Source organism: Mustelus asterias, unplaced genomic scaffold (assembly GCF_964213995.1).
Source record: "Mustelus asterias unplaced genomic scaffold, sMusAst1.hap1.1 HAP1_SCAFFOLD_1667, whole genome shotgun sequence".
NCBI classification, from domain to species: Eukaryota; Metazoa; Chordata; class Chondrichthyes; order Carcharhiniformes; family Triakidae; genus Mustelus; species Mustelus asterias.
Genome location: NW_027591612.1, coordinates 1 through 19,985, shown reverse-complemented (window position 1 = coordinate 19,985; position 19,985 = coordinate 1). Strand labels below are relative to the sequence as shown.

General features: G+C 57.2%; 1 protein-coding gene across 1 annotated transcript; it reads right to left on the bottom strand.

The window, feature by feature from the left end:
• Positions 1-9,511: 9,511 nt before the first annotated feature.
• Positions 9,512-18,957, bottom strand: LOC144488567 (uncharacterized; the record flags this gene model as incomplete). Its single annotated transcript, XM_078206628.1, has 3 exons — positions 9,512-9,539; positions 15,247-16,739; positions 18,629-18,957. Coding segments are annotated over 3 exons (1,850 nt in total), but the record flags the coding sequence as incomplete, so codon positions are not given.
• Positions 18,958-19,985: the final 1,028 nt, after the last annotated feature.

The window sequence follows — 19,985 nt, the reverse complement described above, 5'->3', positions numbered from 1 at the left end:
AAAGCTGGGCTGAAAAATGGCAAATGGAGTTTAACCCTGATAAATGTGAGGTGATTCATTTTGGTAGGACTAATTTAAATGTGGATTACAGGGTCAAAGGTAGGGTTCTGAAGACTGTGGAGGAACAGAGAGATCTTGGGGTCCATATCCACAGATCTCTAAAGGTTGCCAGTCAAGTGGATAGAGCTGTGAAGAAGGCCTATAGTGTGTTAGCTTTTATTAACAGGGGGTTGGAGTTTAAGAGCCGTGGGGTTAAGCTGCAACTGTACAGGACCTTGGTGAGACCACATTTGGAATATTGTGTGCAGTTCTGGTCACCTCACTATAGGAAGGATGTGGAAGCGCTGGAAGGAGTGCAGAGGAGATTTACCAGGATGCTGCCTGGTTTGGAGGGTAGGTCATATGAGGAAAGGTTGAGGGAGCTAGGGCTGTTCTCTCTGGAGCGGAGGAGGCTGAGGGGAGACTTAATAGAGGTGTATAAAATGATGAAGGGGATAGATAGAGTGAACGTTCAAAGACTATTTCCTCGGGTGGATGGAGCTATTACAAGGGGGCATAACTATAGGGTTCATGGTGGGAGATATAGGAAGGATATCAGAGTTAGGTTCTTTACGCAGAGAGTGGTTGGGGTGTGGAATGGACTGCCTGCAGTGATAGTGGAGTCAGACACTTTAGAAACATTTAAGCGGTTATTGGATAGGCACATGGAGCACACCAGGATGATAGGGAGTGGGATAGCTTGATCTTGGTTTCAGATAAAGCTCGGCACAACATCGTGGGCCGAAGGGCCTGTTCTGTGCTGTACTGTTCTATGTTCTATGTTCTAAGTATGGAACCCGATCCACTGGGAGTCACCGCTTGGTATCCCAGGAGTCATGAGATCGAGTTTCTTCACTCGCAGAGGGCAAGGCCAGTGTTTATCATCCAACAACACAACCATCAATGTGGATGAAGTAGAAAGGGTCAAGAGCATCAAGTTTTTCGGTGTCCAGATCACCAACAACCTGTCCTGGTCCCCCCACGCCGACACTATAGTTAAGAAAGCCCCACCAACGCCTCTACTTTCTCAGGAGACTAAGGAAATTTGGCGTGTCAGTTACGACTCTCTCCAACTTTTACAGATGCTCCATGGAAAGCATTCTTTCTGGTTGTACCACAGCTTGGTATGGCTCCTGCTCTGCCCAAGACCGCAAGGAATGACAAAAGGTTGTGAATGTGGCCCAATCCATCACGCAAACCAGCCTCCCATCCATTGACTCTGTCTACACTTCCCGCTGCCTCGGGAAAAGCAGCCAGCATAATTAAGGACCCCACGTACCCCGGACATTCTCTCTTCCACCTTCTTCCTTTGGGAAAAAGATACAAAAGTCTGAGGTCACGCACCAATCGGTTTCCTCCCACAGTCCATAGATGTGTGGGTTACGTGGATTGGCCAGGGTAAATTGCCCCTTGGTGTCATGGGAACTAGCTGGGGTAAATGCATGGGGTTATGGGGATAGGGCCTGGGTGGGATTGTGGTTGGTGCAGACTCGATGGGCCAAATGGCTCCTCCTTCACTGTAGGGATTCTATGACCTCTATGATTGTGTGAGAGAGAAACGGGGCGAAGGTTTTATGTTTGGATGTCTCCATGTCTTGTTTGTCTATTCAGTGAGTTCCACAAGGGCCAGTCTGGGTAAAGTTGGCAGCTTTCCTTCCCAGATGTATGGTTCCCTCCAGTTCCAGCTGCTGGTTTTCCTCTGGAACATCTGGCTGTGTTGTCCCTCGGGTAAAGGGACTGCGAGAGAGGGCTGACCCTCTAGTGTCCCTCGCTGGGCTAAATCCCAATCCTGCGCAGTCACAGAACCCTCCCTCCTCTCTTGGAAGTGATGGAACTCTGGGATGTTGGAAAAGTAATCTGCCTCTGGGACCCATGCTCAACTTTCATTCCAACTCCCATCAACAGAGACAGAGATTAATCCCAGTGAGCCAATGGGACACCGTTCTCTCTCTCCCTCTCGCAGGGAGCAGGAACTGTGCTTCCTCTGGGTGATGCCCTGGTCAGACCCCACCCGGGGTCAGTGTGAACAGTTCTGAGCCCCCGCCACACCTCGGGCAGCGAAACACTGACCCTCGGAGGGAGCGCGGCATCGATTTACCAGAAGGAGACCAGCGCTGCGAGGGTTTATTCACGAGGCGAGATTTAAGAGAAACAAGACTGGTATTCCCTGGAATTTAGAAGGTTAACGGAGGGAGAGAGATTTGATTGCAGTTTTCGGGATATTAAGGAGGGATAGATAGGGGTCGAGAGAGAGATTGCCACGGATTGGGGGGAGTCTCTGACCAGCGGCGGGGGGGGAGTCTCTGACCGGGGGGGGGAGAGTCTCTGACCAGCGGCGGGGGGGGGGAGTCTCTGACCAGCGGCGGGGGGGGGAGTCTCTGACCAGCGGCGGGGGGGAGCCTCTGACCGGGGGGGGGGGAGTCTCTGACCAGCGGCGGGGGGGGAGTCTCTGACCAGCGGCGGGGGGGGAGTCTCTGACCAGCGGCGGGGGGGGAGTCTCTGACCAGCGGCGGGGGGGGAGTCTCTGACCGGGGGGCAGAGAAAAGTGAGAGGCGGCCTTTTCGGGAGTGAAATATCGGTGTCACAAATAGGCTTACATTAACACTGCAATGAAGTTACTGTGAAAATCCCCCAGTCGCCACGCCCCGGCGCCTGTTTGGGTACGCTGAGGGAAAATGTAGCATAGCCAATCCACCTAACCAGCACTGTGGGAGGAAACTGGACCACCCGGAGGAAACCCACGCAGACACGGGGAGAACGTGCAGACTCCACACCCACAGTGACCCGAGCCAGGAATGGAACCCGGGTCCCTGGCGCTGTGAGGCAGCAGCGCTAACCACTGTGTCACCGTGCCCCCGGGAATCGAACCCGGGTCCCTGGCGCTGTGAGGCAGCAGCGCTAACCACTGTGTCACTGTGCCCCCGGGAATCGAACCCGGGTCCCTGGTGCTGTGAGGCAGCAGCGCTAACCACTGTGTCACCGTGCCCCCAGGAATCGAACCCGGGTCCCTGGCGCTGTGAGGCAGCAGCGCTAACCCTCCGTGCCACCGTGCCCCCGGGAATCGAACCCGGGTCCCTGGCACTGTGAGGCAGCAGCGCTAACCACTGTGTCACCGTGCCCCCGGGAATCGAACCCGGGTCCCTGGCGCTGTGAGGCAGCAGCGCTAACCACTGTGTCACCGTGTCCCCGGGAATCGAACCCGGGTCCCTGGCGCTGTGAGGCAGCAGCGCTAACCACTGTGTCACCGTGCCCCCGGGAATCGAACCCGGGTCCCTGGCGCTGTGAGACAGCAGCGCTAACCACTGTGTCACCGTGCCCCCGGGAATCGAACCCGGGTCCCTGGCGCTGTGAGGCGGCAGCGCTAACCACTGTGCCACAGGGAGAAGGTTGGAACTCAAAAGTATGAAGTTGGAGGATTGGGAGATGTTCTGAATACAGCAAAGAAGGACAAAGAGATTGATTAAGAGGGAAACACAGAGTATGAGAGTAACAGAAAAGTCGTCTGGAAAAGGATTAGTGAAGTCAAATGTAGGTTCCCTTGTTACCTTCCAAAATTCTGGAACATTCCTGGCAGATTGGAGAGTGCCCAATATAACTCCGCTATCTAAAAATGGAGGAAAGGTGAAAACCGGGAATTATAGGCCGGTTAGCCGGACATCAGTGATCAGGAAAATGTTAGAGTCTATTATAAAGGATGTGATAACAGGACACTTAGAAAATATCAAAGTCAACCTGGATTTATGAGGGAAATCTTGTTTGACAAACCTACAGAAGATTGTAAAGGATGTAACGAGCAGGATGGATAAAGGAGAACCTGCAGATGCGATGTATTTGGATTGTCAGAAAGCTTTTTGATAAAGTCCCACAAGAGGTTAGTGTGTAAAATTAAAGCACACGGGATTGGAGCTGATATATTGAGAATTGGTAAGCAGATGGGAACCAGACGAGTCGGAATAAATGGGTCTTTTTCAACGTCGTCTACCTGATACGCTGCAAGAAAGGATGTCCCGAGGCATGGTACATTGGGGAAACCATGCAGACGCTACGACAACGGATGAATGAACACCGCTCGACAATCACCAGGCAAGACTGTTCTCTTCCTGTCGGGGAGCACTTCAGCGGTCACGGGCATTCAGCCTTGGATCTTCAGGTAAGCGTTCTCCAAGGCGGCCTTCACGACACACGACAGCGCAGAGTCGCTGAGCAGAAACTGATAGCCAAGTTCCGCACACATGAGGACGGTCTAAACCGGGATGTTGGATTTATGTCACATTATCAGTAACCCCCACAGCTTGCCTCCTGGACTTGCAGAATTTCACTGGCTGTTCTGTCTGGAGACAATACACATCTCTTTAACCTGTGTTGAATGCTCCCTCCACCCACATTGTCTGTGCATTTAAGACCTGGCTGGATGTAGAGATTTGCATTCTAATCAGTATTCTGTAATTTGATTTCTGTGTCTGTGCACTGTTTGAGAACAGAGACCACTCCATCTGACGAAGGAGCATTGCTCCGAAAGCTTATGGTATTTGCTACCAAATAAACCTGTTGGACTTTAACCTGGTGTTGTGAGACTTCTTACTGTGCTTACCCCAGTCCAACGCCGGCATCTCCACATCTTTTTCTAAGAGCCAGATAGTGACGAGCAGGTGCCACAGGAATTAGTGTTTGGGCCCGAGCTATGAACAATATACATCATTCACTTGAATGAGGGAACTAAATGTAATATTCCCAAGTTTGCTGCTAGGACGGAACTTGCCGGGAATGGGAGTGGTGAGGAGGATGTTAAGAGAATTCGAGATGATTTAGACAAACTGAATGAGTGGCAAGTACAGTATAGCGTGGGTAAATGTGCAGTTATCCACTTCAGACAGAGAAACAGAAGGGCACAGTAGCTCTGTAACCTCCTCCAGACCCTACACCCCCTCCCTATCACTGTAACCTTCTCCAGCCCCGACATCCCCTCCCTATCTCTGTAACCTCCTCCAGCCCCTACACCCCCTCCCTATCTCTGTAACCTCCTCCAGCCCCTACACCCCTCCCTATCTCTGTAACCTCTTCCAGCCCCTACACCCCTCCCTATCTCTGTAACCTCCTCCAGCCCCTACACCACCCCTATCTCTGTAACCTCCTCCAGCCCCTACACCCCCTCCCTATCTCTGTAACCTCCTACACCCCTCCCTATCTCCGTAACCTCCTCCAGCCCCTACACCCCTCCCTATCTCTGTAACCTCCTCCAGCCCCTACATCCCCTCCCTATCTCTGTAACCTCCTCCAGCCCCTACACCCCTCCCTATCTCTGTAACCTCCTCCAGCCCCTACACCCCCCCTATCTCTGTAACCTCCTCCAGCCCCTACACCCCCTCCCTATCTCTGTAACCTCCTACACCCCTCCCTATCTCCGTAACCTCCTCCAGCCCCTACACCCCTCCCTCTCTCTGAAACCTCCTCCAGCCCCTACACCCCTCCCTATCTCCGTAACCTCCTCCAGCTCCTACACCCCCTCCCTATCTCTGTAACCTCCTCCACCCCTACACCCCCTCCCTATCTCTGTAACCTCCTCCACTCCTACACCCCTCCCTGTCTCTGTAATCCCCTCCAGCCCTACACCCCCTCCCTATCTCTGTAATCTCCTCCAGCCCCTCCCTATCTCTGTAACCTCCTCCAGCCCCTACACCCCTCCCTATCTCTGTAACCTCCTCCAGCCCCTACACCCCCTCCCTATCTCTGTAACCTCCTCCAGCCCCTACACCCCTCCCTATCTCTGTAACCTCCTCCAGCCCTTACACCCCCTCCAGCCCTTACACCCCTTCCCTATCTCTGTAATCACCTCCAGCCCCTACACCCCTCAATATCTCTGTAACCTCCTCCAGCCCCTACGCCCCTCCCTATCTCTGTAACCTCCTCCAGCCCCTACACGCCTCCCTTTCTCCGTAACCTCCTCCAGCCCTTACACCCCCTCCCTATCTCTGTAACCTCCTCCAGCCCCTGCACCCCCTCCGTATCTCTGTAACCTCCTCCAGCACCTACACCCCTCCCTATCTCTGTAACCTCCTCCAGCCCCTATACTCCTCCCTATCTCTGTAACCTCCTCCAGCCCCTACACCCCTCCCTATCTCTGTAACCTCCTCCAGCCCCCTACACCCCTCCCTATCTCTGTAACCTCCTCCAGCCCCTACACCCCTCCCTATCTCTGTAACCTCCTCCAGCCCCTACACCCCTCCCTATCTCTGTAACCTCCTCCAGCCCCTACACCCCTCCCTATCTCTGTAACCTCCTCCAGCCCCTACACCCCTCCCTATCTCTGTAACCTCCTCCAGCCCCTACACCCCTCCCTATCTCTGTAACCTCCTACAGCCCCCTACACCCCTCCCTATCTCTGTAACCTCCTCCAGCCCCTACACCCCTCCCTATCTCTGTAACCTCCTCCAGCCCCTACACCCCTCCCTATCTCTGTAACCTCCTCCAGCCCCTACACCCCTACCTATCTCTGTAACCTCCTCCAGCCCCTACACCCCTCGCTATCTCTGTAACCTCCTCCAGCCCCTACACCCCTCCCTATCTCTGTAACCTCCTCCAGCCCCTACACCCCTCCCTATCTCTGTAACCTCCTCCAGCCCCTACACCCCTCCCTATCTCTGTAACCTCCTCCAGCCCCTACACCCCTCCCTATCTCTGTAACCTCCTCCAGCCCCTACACCCCTCCCTATCTCTGTAACCTCCTCCAGCCCCTACACCCCTCCCTATCTCTGTAACCTCCTCCAGCCCCTACACCCCTCCCTATCTCTGTAACCTCCTCCAGCCCCTACACCCCTCCCTATCTCTGTAACCTCCTACAGCCCCCTACACCCCTCCCTATCTCTGTAACCTCCTCCAGCCCCTACACGCCTCCCTTTCTCCGTAACCTCCTCCAGCCCTTACACCCCTCCCTATCTCTGTAACCTCCTCCAGCCCGACACCCCTCCCTATCTCTGTAACCTCCTCCAGCCCCTGCACCCCCTCCGTATCTCTGTAACCTCCTCCAGCCCCTACACCCCTCCCTATCTCTGTAACCTCCTCCAGCCCCTATACTCCTCCCTATCTCTGTAACCTCCTCCAGCCCCTACACCCCTCCCTATCTCTGTAACCTCCTCCAGCCCCCTACACCCCTCCCTATCTCTGTAACCTCCTCCAGCCCCCTACACCCCTCCCTATCTCTGTAACCTCCTCCAGCCCCTACACCCCTCCCTATCTCTGTAACCTCCTCCAGCCCCTACACCCCTCCCTATCTCTGTAACCTCCTCCAGCCCCTACACCCCTCCCTATCTCTGTAACCTCCTCCAGCCCCTACACCCCTCCCTATCTCTGTAACCTCCTACAGCCCCCTACACCCCTCCCTATCTCTGTAACCTCCTCCAGCCCTACACCCCTCCCTATCTCTGTAAACCTCCTCCAGCCCCTACACCCCTCCCTATCTCTGTAACCTCCTCCAGCCCCTACACCCCTCCCTATCTCTGTAACCTCCTCCAGCCCCTACACCCCCTCCCTATCTCTGTAACCTCCTCCAGCCCCTACACCCCCTCGCTATCTCTATAACCTCCTCCAGCCCCTACACCCCTCCCTATCTCTGTAACCTCCTCCAGCCCCTACACCCCTCCCTATCTCTGTAACCTCCTCCAGCCCCTACACCCCTCCCTATCTCTGTAACCTCCTCCAGCCCCTACACCCCTCCCTATCTCTGTAACCTCCTCCAGCCCCTACACCCTCCCTTATCTCTGTAACCTCCTCCAGCCCCTACACCCCTCCCTATCTCTGTAACCTCCTACAGCCCCCTACACCCCTCCCTATCTCTGTAACCTCCTCCAGCCCCTACACCCCTCCCTATCTCTGTAACCTCCTCCAGCCCCTACACCCCTCCCTATCTCTGTAACCTCCTCCAGCCCCTACACCCCTCCCTATCTCTGTAACCTCCTCCAGCCCCTACACCCCTCCCCTATCTCTGTAACCTCCTCCAGCCCCTACACCCCTCCCTATCCCTGTAACCTCCTCCAGCCCCTACACCCCTCCCTATCTCTGTAACCTCCTCCAGCCCCTACACCCCTCCCTATCTCTGTAACCTCCTCCAGCCCCTACACCCTCCCTATCTCTGTAACCTCCTCCAGCCCCTACACCCCTCCCTATCTCTGTAACCTCCTACAGCCCCCTACACCCCTCCCTATCTCTGTAACCTCCTCCAGCCCCTACACCCCTCCCTATCTCTGTAACCTCCTCCAGCCCCTACACCCCTCCCTATCTCTGTAACCTCCTCCAGCCCCTACACCCCTCCCTATCTCTGTAACCTCCTCCAGCCCCTACACCCCTCCCTATCTCTGTAACCTCCTCCAGCCCCTACACCCCTCCCTATCTCTGTAACCTCCTCCAGCCCCTACACCCCTCCCTATCTCTGTAACCTCCTCCAGCCCCTACACCCCTCCCTATCTCTGTAACCTCCTACAGCCCCTACACCCCTCCCTATCCCTGTAACCTCCTCCAGCCCCTACAACCTGGGGTAGCACGGTGGTTAGCGCTGCTGCCTCACAGCGCCAGGGACTCGGGTTCCATTCCCGGCTCGGGTCACTGCCTGTGTGGAATCTGCACGTTCTCCCCGTGTCTGTGGGTTTCCTCCGGGTGCTCCGGTTTCCTCCCACACTCCGAAAGATGTGCGGGTTAGGTGGATTGGCCGTGCTAAATTGCCCCATTGTGTCAGGGGGACTAGCTAGGGTAAATGCATGGGGTTCTGGGGATAGGGTCTGGGTGGGATTGTAGTCGGTGCAGACTCGATGGGCTGAATGGCCTCCTTCTGCATTGTAGGGATTCTATGATCTAACTCCCCACCACCCCCGAGTTTTTTGCGCTTCTCCAATTCCGGCCTCTCGAGCATCCCCCGATTCCATCGCCCCGCCATTGGCGGCCGTGCCTTCAGCTGCCCGGGGGGGGGGGACCCTCAGCTCTGGAATTCCCCTCCCTAAACCTCTCCGCCTCTCTCTCATTATCCTCTCTCTCTCTCTCTTTCTGTCTTTCTCTCTCTCTGTCTCTCTCTCTGTCTGTCTCTCTCTCTCTCTCTCTGTCTCTGTCTCACTCTCTCTCTGTCTCTCTCTCTCTCTCTCTCTCACTCTCTCTCTCTCTCTCTCTCTCTCTGTCTCTCTCTCTCTCTGTCTCTCTCTCTCTCTCTTTCTCTCTCTCTCTCTCTCTCTGTCTCTCTCTCTGTCTCTCTCTCTGTCTCTGTCTCTCTCTGTGTCTCTCTCTCTGTCTCTGTCTCTCTCTGTGTCTCTCTCTGTCTCTCTCTCTCTCTGTCTCTCTCTCTGTCTCTCTCTCTGTCTCTGTCTCTCTCTGTGTCTCTCTCTGTCTCTCTCTCTCTCTGTCTCTCTCTCTCTCTTTTTCTCTCTCTGTCTCTCCCCAGCTTCCTAAACTGGGGGGGGGGGGGGGATTTTGCGTTGCTGCCCCCTCTCTTGGTCTAGACCCCAGCCAGAAGCAGCATCGCCCTGTGAATAGGGCAGTGTTTACAACAACAAAACCTCAGTCAGACAGACAGAGCTGACAAAACTCCTAGGGACTGAAGATGCCTCCTGCTCTTGTGAGACACGGAGAGAGAAACCAGTTCCACCAGTTTCACTGGTCCCAAAACAAACACTGGAGTGAGTCAGCAACTCAACCCTCATCCCCCACCCTCTCTCTGATGTCAGACACAGCTCCTCAACCTCACCCCCTACCCCAGTGAGAGTCAGTGTGTGTGGAACCCGTACCCCAGTGAGAGTCAGTGTGTGTGGGACCCGTACCCCAGTGAGAGTCAGTGTGTGTGGGACCCGTACCCCAGTGAGAGTCAGTGTGTGTGGAACCCGTACCCCAGTGAGAGTCAGTGTGTGTGGGACCCGTACCCCAGTGAGAGTCAGTGTGTGTGGGACCCGTACCCCAGTGAGAGTCAGTGTGTGTGGGACCCGTACCCCAGTGAGAGTCAGTGTGTGTGGGACCCGTACCCCAGTGAGAGTCAGTGTGTGTGGGACCCGTACCCCAGTGAGAGTCAGTGTGTGTGGGACCCGTACCCCAGTGAGAGTCAGTGTGTGTGGGACCCGTACCCCAGTGAGAGTCAGTGTGTGTGGGACCCCTACCCCAGTCAGAGTCAGTGTGTGTGGAACCCGTACCCCAGTGAGAGTCAGTGTGTGTGGGACCCGTACCCCAGTGAGAGTCAGTGTGTGTGGAACCCGTACCCCAGTGAGAGTCAGTGTGTGTGGAACCCGTACCCCAGTGAGAGTCAGGGTGTGTGGGACCCGTACCCCAGTGAGAGTCAGTGTGTGTGGGACCCGTACCCCAGTGAGAGTCAGTGTGTGTGGGACCCCTACCCCAGTGAGAGTCAGTGTGTGTGGAACCCCTACCCCAGTGAGAGTCAGTGTGTGTGGGACCCCTACCCCAGTGAGAGTCAGTGTGTGTGGAATCCGTACCCCAGTGAGAGTCAGTGTGTGAGGGACCCGTACCCCAGTGAGAGTCAGTGTGTGTGGAACCCATACCCCAGTGAGAGTCAGTGTGTGTGGAATCCATACCCCAGTGAGAGTCAGTGTGTGTGGAACCCGTACCCCAGTGAGAGTCAGTGTGTGTGGAACCCGTACCCCAGTGAGAGTCAGTGTGTGTGGAACCCGTACCCCAGTGAGAGTCAGTGTGTGTGGGACCCGTACCCCAGTGAGAGTCAGTGTGTGTGGAACCCGTACCCCAGTGAGAGTCAGGGTGTGTGGGACCCGTACCCCAGTGAGAGTCAGTGTGTGTGGGACCCGTACCCCAGTGAGAGTCAGTGTGTGTGGGACCCGTACCCCAGTGAGAATCAGTGTGTGTGGGACCCATACCCCAGTGAGAGTCAGTGTGTGTGGGACCCGTACCCCAGTGAGAGTCAGTGTGTGTGGGACCCCTACCCCAGTCAGAGTCAGTGTGTGTGGAACCCGTACCCCAGTGAGAGTCAGTGTGTGTGGGACCCGTACCTTACCACACACCCCGTGTACAGCACGGGGTTAGATACAGAGTAAAGCTCCCTCTACACTGTCCCCATCAAACACTCCCAGGACAGGTACAGCACGGGGTTAGATACAGAGTAAAGCTCCCTCTACACTGTCCCCCATCAAACACTCCCAGGACAGGTACAGCACGGGGTTAGATACAGAGTAAAGCTCCCTCTACACTGTCCCCATCAAACACTCCCAGGACAGGTACAGCACGGGGTTAGATACAGAGTAAAGCTCCCTCTACACTGTCCCCATCAAACACTCCCAGGACAGGTACAGCATGGGGTTAGATACAGAGTAAAGCTCCCTCTACACTGTCCCCCATCAAACACTCCCAGGACAGGTACAGCACGGGGTTAGATACAGAGTAAAGCTCCCTCTACACTGTCCCCCATCAAACACTCCCAGGACAGGTACAGCACGGGGTTAGATACAGAGTAAAGCTCCCTCTACACTGTCCCCCATCAAACACTCCCAGGACAGGTACAGCACGGGGTTAGATACAGAGTAAAGCTCCCTCTACACTGTCCCCCATCAAACACTCCCAGGACAGGTACAGCACGGGGTTAGATACAGAGTAAAGCTCCCTCTACACTGTCCCCATCAAACACTCCCAGGACAGGTACAGCACGGGGTTAGATACAGAGTAAAGCTCCCTCTACACTGTCCCCATCACACATTCCCAGGACAGGTACAGCACGGGGTTAGATACAGAGTAAAGCTCCCTCTACACTGTCCCCATCAAACACTCCCAGGACAGGTACAGCACGGGGTTAGATACAGAGTAAAGCTCCCTCTACACTGTCCCCATCACACATTCCCAGGACAGGTACAGCACGGGGTTAGATACAGAGTAAAGCTCCCTCTACACTGTCCCCATCAAACACTCCCAGGACAGGTACAGCACGGGGTTAGATACAGAGTAAAGCTCCCTCTACACTGTCCCCATCACACATTCCCAGGACAGGTACAGCACGGGGTTAGATACAGAGTAAAGCTCCCTCTACACTGTCCCCATCAAACACTCCCAGGACAGGTACAGCACGGGGTTAGATACAGAGTAAAGCTCCCTCTACACTGTCCCCATCAAACACTCCCAGGACAGGTACAGCACGGGGTTAGATACAGAGTAAAGCTCCCTCTACACTGTCCCCATCAAACACTCCCAGGACAGGTACAGCACGGGGTTAGATACAGAGTAAAGCTCCCTCTACACTGTCCCCATCAAACACTCCCAGGACAGGTACAGCACGGGGTTAGATACAGAGTAAAGCTCCCTCTACACTGTCCCCCATCAAACACTCCCAGGACAGGTACAGCACGGGGTTAGATACAGAGTAAAGCTCCCTCTACACTGTCCCCCATCAAACACTCCCAGGACAGGTACAGCACGGGGTTAGATACAGAGTAAAGCTCCCTCTACACTGTCCCCCATCAAACACTCCCAGGACAGGTACAGCACGGGGTTAGATACAGAGTAAAGCTCCCTCTACACTGTCCCCCATCAAACACTCCCAGGACAGGTACAGCACGGGGTTAGATACAGAGTAAAGCTCCCTCTACACTGTCCCCATCAAACACTCCCAGGACAGGTACAGCACGGGGTTAGATACAGAGTAAAGCTCCCTCTACACTGTCCCCATCACACATTCCCAGGACAGGTACAGCACGGGGTTAGATACAGAGTAAAGCTCCCTCTACACTGTCCCCATCAAACACTCCCAGGACAGGTACAGCACGGGGTTAGATACAGAGTAAAGCTCCCTCTACACTGTCCCCATCACACATTCCCAGGACAGGTACAGCACGGGGTTAGATACAGAGTAAAGCTCCCTCTACACTGTCCCCATCAAACACTCCCAGGACAGGTACAGCACGGGGTTAGATACAGAGTAAAGCTCCCTCTACACTGTCCCCATCACACATTCCCAGGACAGGTACAGCACGGGGTTAGATACAGAGTAAAGCTCCCTCTACACTGTCCCCATCAAACACTCCCAGGACAGGTACAGCACGGGGTTAGATACAGAGTAAAGCTCCCTCTACACTGTCCCCCATCAAACACTCCCAGGACAGGGACAACACGGGGTTAGATACAGAGTAAAGCTCCCTCTACACTGTCCCCATCAAACACTCCCAGGACAGGTACAGCACGGGGTTAGATACAGAGTAAAGCTCCCTCTACACTGTCCCCATCAAACACTCCCAGGACAGGGACAACACGGGGTTAGATACAGAGTAAAGCTCCCTCTACACTGTCCCCATCAAACACTCCCAGGACAGGTACAGCATGGGGTTAGATACAGAGTAAAGCTCCCTCTACACTGTCCCATCAAACACTCCCAGGACAGGGACAACACAGGGTTAGATACAGAGTAAAGCTCCCTCTACACTGTCCCCATCAAACACTCCCAGGACAGGTACAGCACGGGGTGAGATACAGAGTAAAGCTCCCTCTACACTGTCCCCCATCAAACACTCCCAGGACAGGTACAGCACGGGGTTAGATACAGAGTAAAGCTCCCTCTACACTGTCCCCCATCAAACACTCCCAGGACAGGTACAGCACGGGGTTAGATACAGAGTAAAGCTCCCTCTACCCTGTCCCCATCAAACACTCCCAGGACAGGTACAGCACAGGGTTAGATACAGAGTAAAGCTCCCTCTACACTGTCCCCATCAAACACTCCCAGGACAGGTACAGCACGGGGTGAGATACAGAGTAAAGCTCCCTCTACACTGTCCCCCATCAGACACTCCCAGGACAGGTACAGCACGGGGTTAGATACAGAGTAAAGCTCCCTCTACACTGTCCCCATCAAACACTCCCAGGACAGGGACAGCACGGGGTTAGATACAGAGTAAAGCTCCCTCTACACTGTCCCCCATCAAACACTCCCAGGACAGGTACAGCACGGGGTTAGATACAGAGTAAAGCTCCCTCTACACTGTCCCCATCAAACACTCCCAGGACAGGTACAGCACGGTGTTAGATACAGAGTAAAGCTCCCTCTCCACTGTCCCCATCAAACACTCCCAGGACAGGTACAGCACGGGGTTAGATACAGAGGGTTTTAATGAAGCGTTTGAATGGGGTTGGAGCCAGGGTTTGACACACGAACCCACTCCTGTCACGGTGGGAGTTGAGCAGACGAGAGTTGGACTGACTGAGTTTCCACGTTGAGAGTTCTCCGCTGCCGATTCTCTTGGGGTTTGTCCAGGCGGATTTGGGTGAGTTTGTGTCAGAGTTCCGTGCAGTCACTGCCAATGCTCCGAGTCTCCCCCTGATCCCCGCCATCTCGCAACACTCACCCGCCACCCGCGACCCTGCCCCCCCCCCCCCCATCCTTCTCCAGCAATGCCGCAGATAACCGAGCAGAAGCAGAATGTCCAGCCCCGCTGGTCAAAGGTCATCCTCCGACCTTTCCCCTCTCGCTCCCAGCGAAAAGCTTCCATCGTTGCCGGTGGACATTGCCTGGGTGCCTCTCTGTTGCGGTTGTCACTGGCTCCGGGGGCCTGGCCAGTGTGGGAAGGGGTCGGCGGACGGCGGGGTGGAGAGGTCGGGGGAGGGGGGAGTGGCAGGGGGCATTTCCAGAGGGTTCAGTCTGGTCGTACTAGGCCGAGGCATCTCGATCTCAGTGTCAGGACAGTGTCAGTGGGGGGAGGGGGTGCCTGGGACCCGAGGGGGGCTGGAGTCATGTTGGGGGGGGCGGGGGGGGGGCGGTCATGGTGAGGGTGTGGGGAGGATGGGTGAATTGAGGGGAGAGGAGAGGGGAGGAGGGAGAGAGATCTGTGACTGAGGGAATATCTCTCCGAGCCCCCCCTCCCCCCCCCCCTTCTCCTCAACGCCCCCCCCCCCGCCCCCGGTCCTGATGGGTCAGTGTTGGGTTTTACCCCCACATGGCCACATCAGCAGAAGCTGCGTTCAGGCCTGTCCACCCGCCCCGGCCTGTGGGGAGCTCCCTCCGAGTGTCGGTGCGTCCACCCACGCCCCAGCTGGTAGAGGGGAGGGCCGGGTGGCCCGGGGGGCTGGTTGCCATAGCGACTGGGGACCAGCACAGTGCCGTGCCGACCCGGGAAGCCATGGAGGGCAGTGTGGGGGTGGGGTGGGGGCTGGGAGGGGCCGGGGTGGCGGGGACCCTTCCCCGAGCCGCGCCTCTCCCCCGGAGGGTCAGCAGTGCGGCCCTCTGGCCTGACCTCTGACCTGACCGCTGGCCCCGCCTGGTAGGTAACCATCACCTCTCGGTAGTGGTGCGGGGTCAGGGTGGAGGGGAACTGCCCCCCCCACTCGGGGCTGGGGGCGTACGGGTTCTGGATGGGCTCCTGCGGGTAGGCGGGACCCCGGGGGTGGGCTCCGGTGTGCAGGGTACAGGACCAGGCCGCAGGTCGCAGAGCGCGGACCAAGGCTGGATGGACGGTGCGGGAATGGGCAGCCATTGGGCACCGGGGACCGCCGGGTCTGTGGCCTGCTCCCTCGGAGGGAGCCCAGCCCCGGGGGGAGGCCCTGGATTGGGAGCGGGACAGGGGCTCAGAGCCGGGACCCCTCCCGGAGCCCACCGCCCCAGCGTCACCGGGGTCTGACCGACTGCGGGGGTGAGCCATCTGTGTACCCCTGCCATCCTCCCGGGGGAACCCCGCTATCTGGTCCCTGTGCCGATAGGGCAAGGGGCAGCCCAGGGCGTGGGAGGGGGGAGAGGCGGGCCGCGGGATCCTGCTGTGCTGGCGGGGGGCGGCGGGGTTCTCCCTCCAGTCGGGCAGCCCTGGCAGGTTAACGTAGGTAGGCTCGGGGGCATGGTTCCCCGCGACCGGGCAGGGGGAGGGGGCGGGGGGATCGGGGCAGGCTGGGTGAACCCCTGGGCCCAGGCAGGTGGAGGAAGGGGGACGGTGACACTCTGACCCCGCTCGGCAGACCCTCCCCCGCACCGGGCAGGGGTTAGGGTGGTAACCCGAGGGGTGGGGTACACTGCCTGCTCGAAGCAGCGGGGGGGCCTCGGGGGGGAGGGGCTGGCTGGGTATGATGGGGTGCCCATAACCCCCCTTCGGCTGAGGGGGTTCCCAACGCAGGAGGATGGGGGGAGAGACCCTCAGGTCAAGCCAGGACTGCCCAGGGTCAGCTCCAATCTCGGCGTACAGCTCATTCTCAGCCTCCACGCTGGCAGTCCCCTTCCCGTGGGGGTCCCGCGCTGAAGCCCAGCCGAGCATTCCCAGCGGGAAGGAGCCTGGAGTCTCAGAATGCTGTCCCGAGGCGGGAACCTGGGATGGGAGCAGTGGGGAAAGGGGACAGGAAGGGAGACTGGCGAGAGAACGCGACTTGGGGAGGGTCCCAGGGGCGCAGGCGGCAGGGTTGGGCTGAGGCGGTTGTAGAGGCGGGGGAGGGGGCCGAGGGGGTGGAGGGGGCAAACAGGGGAAGGCAGCCACGGACTGGCAGCGGAGTACAGGCCTGGGTGGGTAACCCTGCGGCGGGCTGGGGGTCCCACTCTTAGAGGACAAGGTGGTCCCTGGGGGAGAGTGGGGCTGGAGGCGAGGGGACGGGGGGACTGGGTGAGGGGTGTGGGAGGATGGAGGCGGTTCTGGGAGTGTGTGGGTGGAATCGCCGATACTACAGTGGGAGATGGGACCACGCAGGGACTGGGTGAGTTTGACAGGGCCGTCACGGTAAAGATCCCTCGGGATGAATGGCGAGACCGAAACTCGATTCTGAAAAAACAGAGAAAGACAGAGGGTAAAAAACCCCAAATATACCCTCCCCTCACAACCAATCACAGCAAGGAATACTGTACTGTCATAGGGTCAGTGCTGAGGGAGTGCTGCACTGTCAGAGGGTCAGTGCTGAGGGAGTGCCGCACTGTCAGAGGGTCAGTGCTGAGTGAGTGCCGCACTGTCAGAGGGTCAGTACTGAGGGAGTGCCGCAATGTCAGAGGGTCAGTGCTGAGGGAGTGCCGCACTGTCAGAGGGTCAGTACTGAGGGAGTGCCGCACTGTCAGAGGGTCAGTACTGAGTGAGTGCCGCACTGTCAGAGGGTCAGTGCTGAGGGAGTGCCGCACTGTCAGAGGGTCAGTGCTGAGTGAGTGCCGCACTGTCAGAGGGTCAGTGCTAAGGGAGTGCCGCACTGTCAGAGGGTCAGTACTGAGGGAGTGCCGCACTGTCAGAGGGTCAGTACTGAGGGAGTGCCGCACTGTCAGAGGGTCAGTACTGAGTGAGTGCCGCACTGTCAGAGGGTCAGTGCTGAGGGAGTGCCGCACTGTCAGAGGGTCAGTACTGAGGGAGTGCCGCACTGTCAGAGGGTCAGTACTGAGGGAGTGCCGCACTGTCAGAGGGTCAGTGCTGAGGGAGTGCCGCACTGTCAGAGGGTCAGTGCTGAGGGAGTGCCGCACTGTCAGAGGGTCAGTACTGAGGGAGTGCCGCACTGTCAGAGGGTCAGTGCTGAGGGAGTGCCACACTGTCAGAGGGTCAGTACTGAGGGAGTGCCGCACTGTCAGAGGGTCAGTGCTGAGGGAGTGCCGCACTGTCAGAGGGTCAGTGCTGAGGGAGTGCCGCACTGTCAGAGGGTCAGTGCTGAGGGAGTGCTGCAGTGTCAGAGGGTCAGTACTGAGGGAGCGCCGCACTGTCAGAGGGTCAGTACTGAGGGAGTGCTGCACTGTCAGAGGGTCAGTACTGAGGGAGTGCTGCAGTGTCAGAGGGTCAGTGCTGAGGGAGTGCCGCACTGTCAGAGGGTCAGTACTGAGGGAGTGCTGCAGTGTCAGAGGGTCAGTACTGAGGGAGCGCCGCACTGTCAGAGGGTCAGTACTGAGGGAGTGCTGCACTGTCAGAGGGTCAGTACTGAGGGAGTGCTGCAGTGTCAGAGGGTCAGTGCTGAGGGAGTGCCGCACTGTCAGAGGGTCAGTACTGAGGGAGTGCCGCACTGTCAGAGGGTCAGTGCTGAGGGAGTGCCGCACTGTCAGAGGGTCAGTGCTGAGGGAGTGCCGCACTGTCAGAGGGTCAGTACTGAGGGAGTGCTGCACTGTCAGAGGGTCAGTGCTGAGGGAGTGCTGCACTGTCAGAGGGTCAGTGCTGAGGGAGTGCCGCACTGTCAGAGGGTCAGTACTGAGGGAGTGCTGCACTGTCAGAGGGTCAGTACTGAGGGAGTGCCGCACTGTCAGAGGGTCAGTGCTGAGGGAGTGCCGCACTGTCAGAGGGTCAGTACTGAGGGAGTGCCGCACTGTCAGAGGGTCAGTACTGAGGGAGTGCCGCACTGTCAGAGGGTCAGTACTGAGGGAGTGCCGCACTGTCAGAGGGTCAGTACTGAGGGAGTGCCGCACTGTCAGAGGGTCAGTACTGAGGGAGTGCCGCACTGTCAGAGGGTCAGTACTGAGGGAGTGCTGCACTGTCAGAGGGTCAGTGCTGAGGGAGTGCCGCACTGTCAGAGGGTCAGTACTGAGGGAGTGCCGCACTGTCAGAGGGTCAGTACTGAGGGAGTGCCGCACTGTCAGAGGGTCAGTGCTGAGGGAGTGCCGCACTGTCAGAGGGTCAGTACTGAGGGAGTGCCGCACTGTCAGAGGGTCAGTACTGAGGGAGTGCTGCAGTGTCTGCGTGCTGGCTGATGTTACCTGAGCAGTGAGGTGATCACTCCGATACTCGTGCTGGATATTGGTTTGTGGTGGGGAGTGGTCCCGGGGCGATCCTTTCCTCAGCGGGTCCACTGTTGAGTAGAGGGGGCTGCTGTCATCCTCGTGCTCAGTCTCGGGGCTCCCTGCATCCTCCTCGGGGGAAGACAGAAGCTGCCGACTTTCCTGCCACTCTCTCACACTCTGAGCCTGGGCCATCAGGGTGAGTGCCATCAAGCGAGCCGCATTCTTGGGTGGAGGGGGAGGGGGGAGGTGTCTCATTCCAGAGACACAAAGTGAGGCCATCGACTGATAATAAACCGGAGACTGATCTGTCAACAGAGATAAAATATTCAGTTCAACATCCTTAGGGTCCCCATCACTGAATCCCCCACTATCAACATCCATGAGGGTCACCATCACTGAATCCCCCACTATCAACATCCTGGGGGTCCCCATCACTGAATCCCCCACTATCAACATCCTGGGGGTTACCATCACTGAAACCCCCACTATCAACATCCTGGGGGTTACCATCACTGAATCCCCCCACTATCAACATCCTGGGGGTCACCATCACTGAATCCCCACTATCAACATCCTGGGGGTCACCATCACTGAATCCCCCACTATCAACATCCTGGGGGTCACCATCACTGAATCCCCCACTATCAACATCCTGGGGGTTACCATCACTGAATCCCCCACTGTCAACTCCCTGGGGGTCACCATCACTGAATCCCCCCACTATCAACATCCTGGGGGTCACCATCACTGAAACCCCACTATCAACATCCTGGGGGTCACCATCACTGAATCCCCCCCACTATCAACACCCTGGGGGTTACCATTGACCAGAAACTGAGCTGGACCCAGCCGTATAAATACTGTGGCTCCCAGAGCAGGTCAGAGGCTGGGAATCCTGCGGAGAGTAACTCACCTCCTGACTCCCCCAAAGCCTGTCCACCATCTACAAGGCACAAGTCGGGAGTGTGATGGAACACTCCCCACTCGCCTGGATGGGTGCGGCTCCAACAACACTCGAGAAGCCCGAAACCACCCAGGACAAAGCAGCCCCACTCGATCGACACGCTAACCACCAACACTCACTCCCTCCCCCACCGACGCACAGTGACAGCCGTGTGTACCATCTACAAGATGCAGCGACTCACCAAGGCTCCTTAGGCAGCACCTTCCAAACCCACCACCTCCACCATCTAGAAGGACAAGGGCAGCAGATACCTGGGAACACCCCCACCTGGAGGTTCCCCTCCGAGTCACTCACCATCCCGACTTGGAAATATATCGGCCGTTCCTTCACTGTCGCTGGGGTCAAAATCCAGGAAACTCCCTCCCTAAC